Source organism: Microtus ochrogaster, chromosome 7 (assembly GCF_000317375.1).
Source record: "Microtus ochrogaster isolate Prairie Vole_2 chromosome 7, MicOch1.0, whole genome shotgun sequence".
In the NCBI taxonomy this organism is placed as follows: domain Eukaryota; kingdom Metazoa; phylum Chordata; class Mammalia; order Rodentia; family Cricetidae; genus Microtus; species Microtus ochrogaster.
This window is the reverse complement of record NC_022014.1, coordinates 25,388,762-25,402,090: the sequence shown is the minus strand read 5'-3', so window position 1 is coordinate 25,402,090 and position 13,329 is coordinate 25,388,762. Positions and strand designations below refer to the sequence as shown.

General features: G+C 38.8%; 1 protein-coding gene across 1 annotated transcript; it reads right to left on the bottom strand.

Annotated features, from left to right (window-relative positions):
• Nucleotides 1-7,286: 7,286 nt before the first annotated feature.
• LOC101999412 (olfactory receptor 1468-like) lies at nt 7,287-8,222 on the bottom strand. Its single transcript, XM_005350268.1, has one exon. It carries the CDS (start codon nt 8,220-8,222, stop codon nt 7,287-7,289), a length of 936 nt encoding a protein of 311 aa, XP_005350325.1.
• Between the last annotated feature and the right edge of the window lie 5,107 nt (nt 8,223-13,329).

Genomic DNA, 13,329 nt, shown 5'->3' with positions numbered 1-13,329 from the left:
TATATCTCACAAGAATTATGCCAGCAGCAAGCAGCTTCTATCTCTAACTAGATTGCATATGGCTAACATACATGAGCTCCAGTCTTAAAGGATAATGTGTTTTTTCTCATAGAAAAATGCTCTTTCCCATGGGATTACTCAGAAATTTCTCACATCCCTCAAAGTTATTAGAAAAAGCAGATCATACAAGCTTGAACTCAAATGATTTATAAGTCAGTATTGACTCCACATGGAAACTGAATCATATGTGGCTTCCCACGCTCATATGTTAATAGGTATATGCTTATCTAATGCAGCCTATAAAATCTACCATGGGCAACAGATCAGAAAATATTAACTTACGTTTACCTGGCAGTCATCAATTGACAATAGCTCCTCAGGGAGAAGTGGGACCCGTGAGCCTTTTCAATTTCCTTGCTAAAGTGTTGCCTAGCTTGATCTCATCCACTCAACCATAGCTATGTTTAGTTCACACTGAAATAACAATATTTTGCTTCAGTCATCACCATTTTCTGACTCCTATTTTCTGTTCACTCTCCTATAATGTTTCTCAGCTTTCAGGGAAAGGAATATGATATTATTCCTTTATTTATTCATAATATGATATTATGAATTTAGTTGACACTAAATACTCACAAGCACTTTTTCTCTACACAGTGACAGTTGTAAGTATCTGCATAAAACTCTATTCTTTGAAAAACTGAAGTGTCTCTGTTAAGGACTGAGAGATGCACTCATCTCTGAGTATGATGGTAAGTACTGGCCATCATTATAGTACTTTGCATGAGTTCCTTCCGGTGCAGTGGGTCTTAAATCCAACACCAAAGCTGTTGTTTACCTCCACAAACATCTGGGTACCATTTCTCAAAGGCCATATCTTGATACACGAATAGTTCTTATAGCTTTCCAGAGTTTCATGATGAATACCTTGTACCAATAGTCATTGATTTCTCTTTTCTTTTTTTCGTTTCTTTCTTTTTTCTTTATCTGTTTTTCTATAATAGAAAATATTCATACAATTTATTTTGATCATTCTTTCTCTTTCTCCAAATCATCCCTGACCCTAACTAAAGCTCTCCCAACTCCACTCCATGCCATTTGTATTTTTCTTAAAAACAAACAAAACACAGCACACACACACAATCACAACTCCTTACAATCACATAATGAACATGAAATATGAAAGCAAAAATCTCAATAAGACCAAAAATCTCCCCCCCCCCAAGCAAACTGAGCCCAAAAGTCTACAAAAATACTGAGTTCATTTAGCCAACTACTCATGAGAATATGGCCAATATTGAAATATGCTTCATATTCATATATCCCTTGAGACTTAACTGGAGAAAATTGCTTTTTTCTTCTTCCAAAAGGTATATCAATTATATATAGTCTTTTCTCTCTCTCTTTCTCTATCTCTCTCTCTCTGCAAGTGTGTGTGTGTTGAATAATTTTCTTTTTTAAAAAATTACCTATTCAACCCTCATATCTTATATCATGATCACATTCTTCCCTCCTTTCTCTGATCCTGGCCCCTTCCACCTTTCCTATGCCCCATGTCCCCCAGATTAATTCCTCCTCTGTTTCCCTACAGAAAGAACATTATTCCCAAGAATATCAACTAGACATGGAATAAAAAATTACAATAAGACTAGTTATAAACTCTAATATCAATGCTGGATGAGATAGTCCAGTAGGAGAAAAAGTGCCCCAATAGCAAATAAAATAGTCAAACAGCTTCCACTCCCTCTAGTAGGAGTCCTACAAGAACACCAAACTACACAGCCATAACTTATACACAGAGGAGCTAAGTCATATGCATACCAGCTCTATTGTTTCAGTCTCTGTTAGCCGCTAGGAGCCCTGGTTAGTTGATTCTGTGGTGTCCTTTACCCCTCTGAGCATCACCTAAGTTTTAACTGTGCATCACTTCATCTTTTCTTATTAGTTGCTGGATAAAGCCTTTCTGATAACCATTAGGCTAGGTTCTGGTTTATGAGTAAAGCAGAATACCATTAGAAATCCTTTCACTGATTTTTTTTTTGCCATTCATATTTGGTTCTACCTTGGATCTCTGGGCTATCCTGCCTTTGGTTTCTGGCCTCCAGGCAGTGTCAGGCTTTGGCATTCTCTCGTGGCATCAATCCCAAGTTGGATCAGTCATTGTTTGCTACTCCCACAAGTTTAGTGACACTATTACCTAGCACATCTTGCAGGCAGGACAAATTGTAGGTCAAAGGTTTTGTGCCATGTTTATGCCATTCCCTCCATTGGAAGCAGTGTGTGATTACAGAAGGTGGCTGCTTCAGACTCTGTATTCCCCATTACTACTCACCCTGGTAGAATTCAGGGAATTTTCATTGAACTTGGTTTCTACCTCACTCCTAATATGCACCCCCCAGTTCCAGTTGTCTCTCCCAGGATTTTCTTTTTTTTTTCCCCATGACCATGTTTACTTTATTCCTGGGAGGTAAAAATAATTCTATGTATTCAAACTTGTAAGTAAAACACATTACCACAAGTATATTTAAGGATAGAAATCACATAATTATCTTAACCCACCGTGAAAAGGCCCTAGGCAAAAATTCAACCCCCAACTCATGATAAAAACCCTGAATAAACTTAGGAAGGGGAGGTACATATCTTAAAATAATAATGACTACCCTTTCTATAATAATTCTATAGTATTGTGAGGTATGCATACAGGCAGATGTCCAGAAAAGATTATTTTCTTTTCCAACCCTTCAACTTGAATCCTTCCTGTAACCAACCCCAATCACCTCCATTCTACCCAGGTGCCTATTTCATTCATATCCTTTGCTGGGGTGGGAATGTGCTCTGATGGGGGAGAGTCTTCTGTTTTGTGTTAATTTCATTGGTTAAATAAAGAGACTGCCTTCGCCCTTTAATAGGACATAAAATTAGGTAGGCGGAGTAAACAGAACAGAATGCTGGGAGAAAGAAGCTGAGTCAAGAAGTCGCCATGATTCTCCCACTCCAGACAGACGCAGGTTAAGATCTTTCTTGGTAAGCCAGCTCGTGGGCTACACAGATTATTAGAAATGGGTTAGGTCAATATGTAAGAGCTAGCCAATAAGAAACTGGAACTAATGGGCCAGGCAATGTTCAAAAGAATACAGTTTTCGTGTAATTATTTTCGGGGTAAAGCTAGCCGGGTGGAGGGACGCAGCCCAGCCCCTCTGCTCCTATTTCAACACTGCTCCTTCTCTCAAGGCTGACATCCCATCTGGCTGGAACCCAGACACGCTGCTACAGTTTTTGTGAGTTCATACATACACCAGTACTGTTGTTTCTGGAAGACATTGTTTCTTTAAAGACACCTATCACTTATGTCAATTAAAAGCTTTCTTTATCTTCTTCCAGGCAGATTCCTCAGCTTTGAAGGGATTGTTGAAGTTGCTATCTTTTTACCAGTGTGTATTTTTGGCTTTCTATTAAGAAATCAGGTGTCCATAAGTGTATGGACTTATGTCTACCTCTTCAGTTTGATCCCATTTATCAATATGCTTATCTGTATGCAATGCATTGATTTCATGCACAGTGAGAAAGAAAAGTCTAATATCACTCTCCCATATGTGGATATTCAGTGTTCCCAGAATTATTTCTTGATGAGATTGTCTTTTTCTCTAAGGTGAATTTTAGGTGTTGCTTAGCTTTAATTGTTATTGATTACATGACCTATTGCATATTAAAATATTAGTTTTTTCTCACATATAGGAAAATGACTTAACTTCTATGATCATATTTTTTATCACTGATAATTCTGTTGTGCTATACCACTGAGATTTCAGTTCATCCGTGACAAAAACTGCTGTGACATTTAAAACATGTAGAAAATAATGTTCCAGAGAACCTTCATCTGGCGATGGATGGAGATAGAGACAGAGACCCACACTGGAACACTGGACTGTGCTCCCAAAGTACCAATGAGGAACAGAAGGAGGGAGAAGATGAGCAAGGAAGTCAGGACCAAGAGGGGTGCAACCACCCACGGAGACAGTGGGGCTGATCTATTGGGAGCTCACCAAGGCCAGCTGGATTGTGACTGGAAAAGCAGGGGATAAACCCGGACTCTCTGAATATGGAGGACTATGAGGGTTGCTGAGAAGCCAAGGACAATGGCACTGGGTTTTGATCCTACTTCTTGTTCTGGCTTTGTGGGGCCCTAGCCAGTTTGGATGTTCACCTTCCTAGACCAGGATGGAGGGGGGAGGACTTTGGACTTTCCACAGGGCAGGGAACCCTGACTGCTCTTCAGACTTGAGAGGGAGGGGGAGAGGAGTGGGGGGAGGGTGGGAGGAGTGGGAGGCTGGAAGGAGGCTGAATTTTTTTTTCTCAATAGAAAAAAAAAAAAGAAAAAAAAAGAAAATAATGTTCCAGGAAGAATATTTACTTGAAAAGGTACAATATAAAAGCTGTATGAATGATTGTCTATTTTATGGGCAGTTATACACATAGAGATGTCAATGCTCAGGTATTTATGTAGAAGATGATATGATAAATTTAAACAAGAAAGGACAAGGAGAAGTAGTGATAGAATTTAACATTCATGGGTGTGTATGTTAAGATTACACACACATGAAAATGTGCACTGGACAGTCATGCAACAAAGAAAAGAACTTTGATGGTCCTGGTGTTTGGATAAGAATGAGCGAGTCAATGAAGTCTAGAATACAGTAACAGATTTTACATCATTCCATATAGGGACAAATTAGGGAATGAATGTATTAAGACAGGAGATCTAGTTCATGGAAAACTAGAGGTTATAACTGTTCACGTGGCATGAAAGTATTTGGACAGCATATTTTTGAAGTACTATAAAATATCTACATAAAATATCTTAAAACAAAAGGCAATGTTTGAGACTTAATTTTGTTATATTCCACCTTCTTTCTGTGGTTTGGGGCAAATAAACTTTGAATGTCTTCTGGCTAATAATTCCATGAAAAAAGATAGCACAAATAATACTGTTATACAAGAGGCTGAGAAAGTCGGAAAAGACAACACAGAAATAAAAAAAGGGGAATGATAAGAGATGAAATGATATAAAACTAGTGTAGGAAGAACAGTAGGAGACAGTAAAAGGAGGTTGTGGTTGAGTTATTTAGATGCTATGGAACATCAGTCTAGATCATGATACATCATTTATTCGTGTTTAAATATTATACTGTAATCAACACAGAAATTTAAATAAAATAATAAAACCTAGGGAAAACATGGTTTACTTCAATTTATTTCAAGCTATACCACTCTCAGGCTTATACCCAAAGGATGCCCCATTCTTCCACAGGGACACTTACTTGCTCAACTACATTTAATGCAGCTTTATTCATCATAATCAGGAACTGGAAACAATCTACATGTCTCTCAACTGAAGAATGCATAAAGAAAATGAGGGACATTTACACAAGGAATCATCTGTTTAAAAACTGACATGAATTTGCATGCAAATTGTTTAACAAGAAAACGTCCTGCTGAGTGAGGTAATCCAGACCCAGACAGATAAATATGGTATGAATTCGCTTCTCTGTTGATATTAGCTGTTAAGTAAATAACAATCAAGCTACAAATTCACAGATCCTGAGAGGTTACATAATGAGGAAGGCTAAGACAAGCATTGATCTCTCTGTTAAAGGGAAATTGAATAGATTCTTCAGCTGAACTGACTGCAGGTGGGGATGGGAATGTGAGGACTGAGTTGCAGGGGTGGAGGGAGAAAGTTCTGGGAGAGACAGCTGGAACTGGGAGACCTATTGGTGGCAGTGTAGAAACCTAGTGTTGTGGGAAATACCTGGAATCAACCATCCTAGTGAGAACATCTAGAAATGAATGATTACGGAATCTGAACTGGCTGTCTTTTGTAGCCAGACAAGGCTCCTGGTGGTAGGAATGGGTTACATTTGGTTGAATTGTTGGTTGTAGATGTCTTGTGGATATGCCTAAACAACCTAGACTGTTGCTAGAACAGAGGTTAGCTTTCTGAAAAGTGACAGAGGGGCCCAGTTGACGAGACAACATCCATGCATCACATTGAGCATTCAGAGGATCAGCTCATGAAGGATTGCAGCCTTCACCCCTACATTCTAGACTCTTTAACATAGGAAAGAACTCTTCAGGCTACAAAAAAGACAAACATGGACACCAACCTAGTCACAAAATTCTCCACATACAACCTGTTCTGCTTGAAACACATGCTGGGACAATGGGAGCGCAGAGCTTGTGGGAGTGGACAACCCATGTTTGATGTGTTTAGGCCCATCGCACCAGATGGAACCCATGCCCTGGAACCAGGAACTGCATAGTCCAGAGACCTAGGTAGAACCAAACTGGCAAGAAAATCAATGAAATTATTACTAATGGTACTCTGCTGTTTTCGTAGGTCAGTGCTGTCCAGCCATCATCATAGAGACTTCTTACAACAGAAGATGGGAGCAGGTGCTGAGGCCAACAATCAGAAATCATGCAGGGAGAACATCTAAATGGAGGTCTCCCATTGTGGCCCTCCCCTTTAAGATTAGGGAGTGCCAGGGAAGAGGTCTAAGAAAGATTATAGGGGTCAGAGGGAGTGGAGGACTCCAGAAAAACAAGGCCCACCATGTCACCTAAGTGGGGCTCACATAGGCTCACAGAGACTGAAATTGCAAGCATGGCGGTTGCTTTGCTATGTACCAGGTCCTCTGCATATAGGTTAGGCTGTTAGCTGGATGTTTTGTGAGCTTTCTAAGAGTAGGGGTGGGTTTTTGTGATTCATTTGCCTTATTTTTGTACTTCTTTATTCTTCCTGTGTTGCCTGGTCCAGCCTCCATGTGAGGCCTTTTTGCCTTGTCTTATTCTATCTTTTTTGGTCATGTTTGACTGTCATCTTGTGGAGGCCTGCACTTTTCTAGAGAGGAAACAGAGAAGAGATAGATATAAGGGAGGAGGGCCATGATGGGGAACAAGGAGGAGTGAGCAAAGTGAAACTGTGGTTGGGATGTATTGTATGAGAGAGGAATCTATTTTCAATATAAAAAGAATGTAAGGAATGAAAATCTGATAAAACAATGGCTCTTACCTAATGATTTCCTGGGATCACACACTCACGACAGAGAATGTGTCACTGAGTCATTGATGTCCCCTTCCTTAAGTGAACAACGTTACAAAATTTGTTTGAAATTGAAAATATTATGTAGTTTGTTCTTGCATGGGGGTCCCATTGCATGGAAATATTTTGTGATATTAATATCAATATATTTAATAGATAAATTTAAGTAAAATTTCTAGTAATGCTACCATAAGGAGATTTTCTTCTTACAAAGAACTGTTATCAGGGCTTCTTTCATATCTCTGTTCCTCAGGCTGTAGATGAAGGGGTTCAACATGGGAGTCACCACTGTGTACATCATGGCCATGGAAGTGTCCTTCACGGTAGAGTTATTAGCAGAAGGACATAAGTAGAGACCAATAATTGTTCCATAGAACAGTGAGACCACAGACAGGTGGGAGCCACAGGTGGAGAAGACCTTGTGGATAACCCGAGTAGATGAAACTCTCAGGATGGAGGAGACAATTTGTAAATAGGAAACAACAATGAGTAAGAATGGGGTAACAATAACAAGCCCTCCCAAGATAAATATCATTAGTTCATTAATATAACTGTCAGAGCAGGCCAACTTGAACAGAACAGATATGTCACAGAAAAACTGGGGGATCACATTGTTCTCACAGAATGACAATCTAGTCAGGAGCAGGGTATGAAACATGGAGTGCAACAAAGTAAGGACCCAGGACAGTGCTACTAGACTTACACAGAGCTTGGTGTTCATTATACTGGTGTACCGAAGGGGGTAGCAGATGGCCACATAGCGGTCATAAGCCATGACCACAAGAAGGAAGCTCTCCATGTCTCCAAAAACCATTAAAAAGTATATTTGTGTCAGGCAACCTGCATAAGGAATGGATGGGTCCTGGGTCAGCATGTTCTGCAGCAATTTGGGCATTGTGACAGAGGAGAAGCAGAGGTCAGAGAAGGACAAGTTGCTGAGAAACAAGTACATGGGTGTGTGGAGATTGGAGTCCAGTAGAATGAGGATGATGATGATGAGGTTCCCCAGGACGGTGGTGAGGTACATGGCCAGGAACAGGACATAGAACAGGTGCTGGTGCTCTGGGGAAATGCGCAGGCCCAGGAGGAGGAAGTGGGAGATGACAGTTTGGTTGTTCATTATTGTTCTTCATACTCAGTATCCTAATGAAAAAATAACAGGATTTCTTATAATTCAAAGAAAAAATGAACATATATTTAGGATGTATATTCTGCCATAATGGATATGACACTAATCATAGTAAGTATAATCTTAAACTTCAAATGTCTGTAATCATAACCATCAATGATTTTTCTCGACTTTCATAAGCAGGTTTCTATTTCCATCCTTTCCTAGCCAGCTTTATGCTATTTTTATTGGTACACACAGTAGACTAATGTGTCTCTCTCCAACTGCCTGCTCAATTCTAGTTTGTTCATTTGTAATCTGTTCTACGTTATTTTGTATAATTGATGTTCTTGAAGAACTTGAATAAATTTTAACATCATAATATTGCATAAATTTCAATAAAACCCTTCAAAAATAAAGAAATGCTTTAGATTGCCATTTCAAACTCAGACATGCATGTCTCTGTAGCATACAGATTTCAACTCCACTCTTCACTGATCATCTCCCTCCATTGCATGGATGACAGGCATCAGAAGCTCAAAAACCCCAAGACAAATTTGTGTCTCACTCTGTTGTCTCCCAAAACATTCTTTTTTTTTTATAGACAGGGTTTCTCTGTGGCTTTGGAGCCTGTCCTGGAACTAGCTCTGTAGACCAGGCTGGTCTCAAACTCACAGAGATCCGCCTGCCTCTGCCTCCCGAGTGCTGGGATTAAAGGAGTGTGCCACCATCGCCTGGCCTCCCAAAACATTCTTCAATCTCCTTCCTCTTAGTTTCCCCATAGTAAAGCCAAGGAGGAAATTAAGGTTTGAGTCAGAACTCTATGAATTTTGATCCATTCAATTTTTTTTGCTTACCTTGAACTGCTGTCGTACATTACCCAGTCACCTCATTCTCCCCCTATTTCACCCATTTCTTTCTGTGAGATTGTATCCATCTGTGAGGATCAGATTTTGTCTTTACTGGAATACAGAAGAAAATTCATTTCTTTCTGTGAGATTGTATCCATCTGTAAGGATCAGATTTTGTCTTTACTGGAATACAGAAGAAAATTCAGTTCATGTCTATGTTCTCATGTTTGTCTCTTTCAAGCTGCTTCTTTTACACTGGGCATTCTAATAGAGGAAGCCCATCATCTCTTTTCTGGTTTATTTTTCACATTACCACTGTTGCTCTGAGGATAAGGAAAAGCTCCTATTAAGGACACAAATGCTGTTTCATTACCTCACATGTGCCAATGGTATATCCTTACTTAGTATTACAGTGACACTTGCTTTTTTCTCTTAATCAATGTTGGGTTAAAATTTTTCACTGCCCTCATTTCAGATTTCTCTTCTATTTGCCTATCATTCCTCCCCTCTGCTTCTCTTTTATCTGCTTCTTCTTCACTCATATGTAAGGGATATTACTTCTCACATATACAGCTAAATTTATTCTATCTTTTCATAAGTGAGACCTTCAGCCATGTTCTACAGTATCCCAAACATATCCCATGTACTTAAAACTCTGATCACTACTTTAAGACACCTCACCCTCACCGTCAATTGTAAACTCTGTGGAGGAAATGTATCATATGCTCTCTTTTTGCTTTATTATTTATAATCATTCTTAATCTTCAACTAGAGCCAGTACCTTTCACGATGCATGAATTTGGCCCATGAAGCTTTGTTACTTGCTGCTCAACTCATGCAGATTTCTTAAAATACAATGGAACAAAAATTTCCACGTAAAAAGACTTGAGCAGTTAGCACTACATTTTGTACTTTATAATGAGTGTTGGAGATCTAATGTTGCATCTCCTCAGTGTTAGTGCTAGTCATTTGTATTTCTCTGTAATACAGGTGACTCCAAATCATGTCCATATGCTTTAGTCCAAAAAAATGTCATGATATTGGTACCAAAGACAGTATGAAAAATATTATAAATAATTAAAAAGTATAAGCAACAAGTGAATTTAGAATCTCCCCTTGAGTTATTCTTCAGATGTCTATATTGTGTGTGATGGTTAGTTTATCCATAGAGCGGGTTAAACCTGATAGCAATTTTGGACAAATACTAGTTGCTATGCAGATATTCTTTATTTTTTGAGACAGGTTTCTGCGTGTAACTCTGCAGATTTTCCATAAATGTCCGTTAATATGTAGACTTTGAGTAGAATAATTAACACTTCACAACATGATGAGCTTCATGCAGTCAGATGAAGGAATTAGAGGAAAAGGGCATATCACTATATCAAAATCTACATTTTCTGTCTAAGACACAACTCTGTAGCATCCACTCTTTTCAAGGAGTCTAATGTTCTGGAAAGTTCTTTGAATAGTGTCCTTATCAGCCTCTCACACTGGAGAGTCTGTGTCCTATGTCACATGCATGGGAGCACATGCACACACACAGCACATGTGTTATTATATGATTCTATACAACACTGCCTAATGAATCTATTACATATCTCAGAACTCACAAAAGAGTAAAAATATCTAAGAGATCTAAGGAACTTTCTCTGATATGTACACCCAAGTCTGACTGAATTTTCACAGACCGACAAGAGTTCAACGCAGTTGAATTCAGAGTTTGTACACTTACACATTGTGTATTAGCATTACAGAGATGAAGCCACCTAGGAAAAAGAAATAATATGCCCCTTAAAATGATGCTCTCCTTATGTATTCAAGACTGGCCTCAAAGATGTGCACTCCTGCCTCTGCTTCCCGAGCACTGGCATCATAGGTATGTGCCACCATGCCCAGTGTCTCCTTCTTCTGTAAATTAATAGTACTATTGTGATAGGTATGCATGTGTGCAAAGATCAGAAGCCAGAGAAATCACAATCAACTGTTACCCCTATTGGGCCAATGGGCTTCATACTGTCTTTAGATATTCAGAATATTTTCAAATTAAACAGTACTTAAAATTTACAAGTGATATGTTTCTAACATTTGGTACACCTGCCTATACTCTTGGGTTATGTAGAAGTACTGAGTTTGAGAGTTCTTCTTGTACCTTTGCATAAAAACATAGATGATATTAATTAATATCTCCCTTGATGGACTGCCCTTAGGAGCAGTCACAGATATTATCATTAAAACATAGATTTATGAACTTGTATAGATAAAATTAATCATCTTGGGTAGAACATTCTGCAGAGTTTGTTAAGACCCCACAGGAGAATATATCAAAACAACCATTTAACATTACAGCAGTGAACTCCATCTCACAGTTCTGCTCTTCTGCTGAAACGGGGTGATACCGAGAGAAATTTACATGATGAGTAACTGTGATGAACCCATCTATATAAACGTGGTTATAGTATGACCGTGAAACAAATTCTTGTACAGTGTGGTGATGTCTTGAGAGACAGATAAAAGAAGAATTCTATCATACCTAGAGGCTGTCCCGCATCACACTGGAAATTCATGTGGATTGACAGAAAGACACCAGCTTATTTTCTTGAATGTACCCAGATCTGCTGAGTACAGAGTCACAGTTTCTGGTTCAAGATCCTGCTCAGCTTTTCAGGCAAATGAACTAGTGGCCTCTGTACTCATCCTGTTGCCCCATACCTACTCACATCCCCATGGCCATTTCTGGGCCTTAGGGGCCCTGCTTCCCTTAGGAGTCCAGATCCAGTAGAACTCATTAAAGACATAGTAATTACCCAGGACCTTTCTACAACCAATTTACCCAGGGATTTCAAGTGAAGACCAATTATTGTTACCTATCACTCCTTCCTATACTTAGGGGAAGAAAAAAAATTTAATGAATAACAATAAACAAAACACCCGAACAAATAGCAGTGACAAAAGCTTGAAAAAATACAAACTCTTTGCCTGTTCAGGTTACGTACAGGGGTTCTGTTTGATTGTAGCCCACTTTCCTAGGGGGAAAAAGTGAAGAAGGGTGACTGAAATACCACTCCAAGTTATGATGCATTATTCTAATAATGATTTAAAGTGTCTAAAATAATAAAATTTAATCAAGAAGCTATTAGTAATCAGGTAGCTAACCTAGCCTTTAAAGGCTATTTATTCAGCCCTCCTCACAGTAGGTTTTATATTTTTTTTTGTTTATTCAAAACAGAGTTTCTCTGTGAAAAAGTCCTATCTGTCTTGGAACTCACTCTGTAGACCAGCCTGGCCTCTAACTCATGGAGATCCACCTGCCTTTGCATCCTGAGTACTGAGATTAAAGATGTGCACCACTGCCACCCAGCTCCAGCAATAATTTTTAAACAAAGTGAGAGAGTAGAAAACCACACACATTGGAACAGCTTTTAAAGGACAGCTTCTCAATAGATATACAAATTTCTGGAAAATTTTAAACTTCTCAAGCCAACTTTCTATGTGTGCTAATATGTGAAAAGTCAAGAAAATGAATCACGACACCAGCTCCCAGATCTTTTCCAGAGTAATAAAAGAAAGACTCAGAGTAGTGAACCATTAGGAAAAAATTCTTGCCTATTTAAAAAGGCCTTTATAAGATAAACAGGCTCACATGATCTGGAAGTAACTTTCTTTACTGCTGCTTCTTTAAAAAGTTATCCTTCAGGAAAACTTTTGCCAATGTAAGAGCTGGATATTGAAGGTCATTTTTTATTCCTAAAGTAAACAATAGAGACAGAGACACATCAGAAATCATAAAATTTTTCTTTCAGGCTTGAAGAAGTCACACCAACTGTAATCTTGGCAATGCTTAGTTGTCAGATTCACTGATGTTTAATCTGAAAGGTAGAAACGCACAGAGCAACAGACAGTGGCCTAGACAGCATCACACATCTTAAGATATATTCTTCTATTCTGTGCAAATAGTTAGCTAAACTTTAAATTTTATAATAGAAAAATGAGGTTAGAGATATGTGCTGCAAGTCAGTTATTGAGATGGGGAATTGTGTCTTTACTGCTATCTGCCAGGTTCTTTTTGTGAGTGAAAACTGGCACTAAAGTTATTTCATGCCCGACCTCGGTAGACTCCTGGGAACTTGTCCTTGAGCACTTCATCTCCAGGACAACTACTCGCTTTTGAATTTTCTGAGGCCTTAGCTAAAGGCCAGGCTGTGAAAGTATATTTTATTCACCAAAATTACTCAGTCTAAGAAGAGGTCATCCTTTTGACAAAATACATA

Bases quoted from the DNA above. Each gene is read 5' to 3' on its own strand.
- LOC101999412 (XM_005350268.1), bottom strand. From the start codon at position 8,222: ATGAACAACCAAACTGTCATCTCCCACTTCCTCCTCCTGGGCCTGCGC.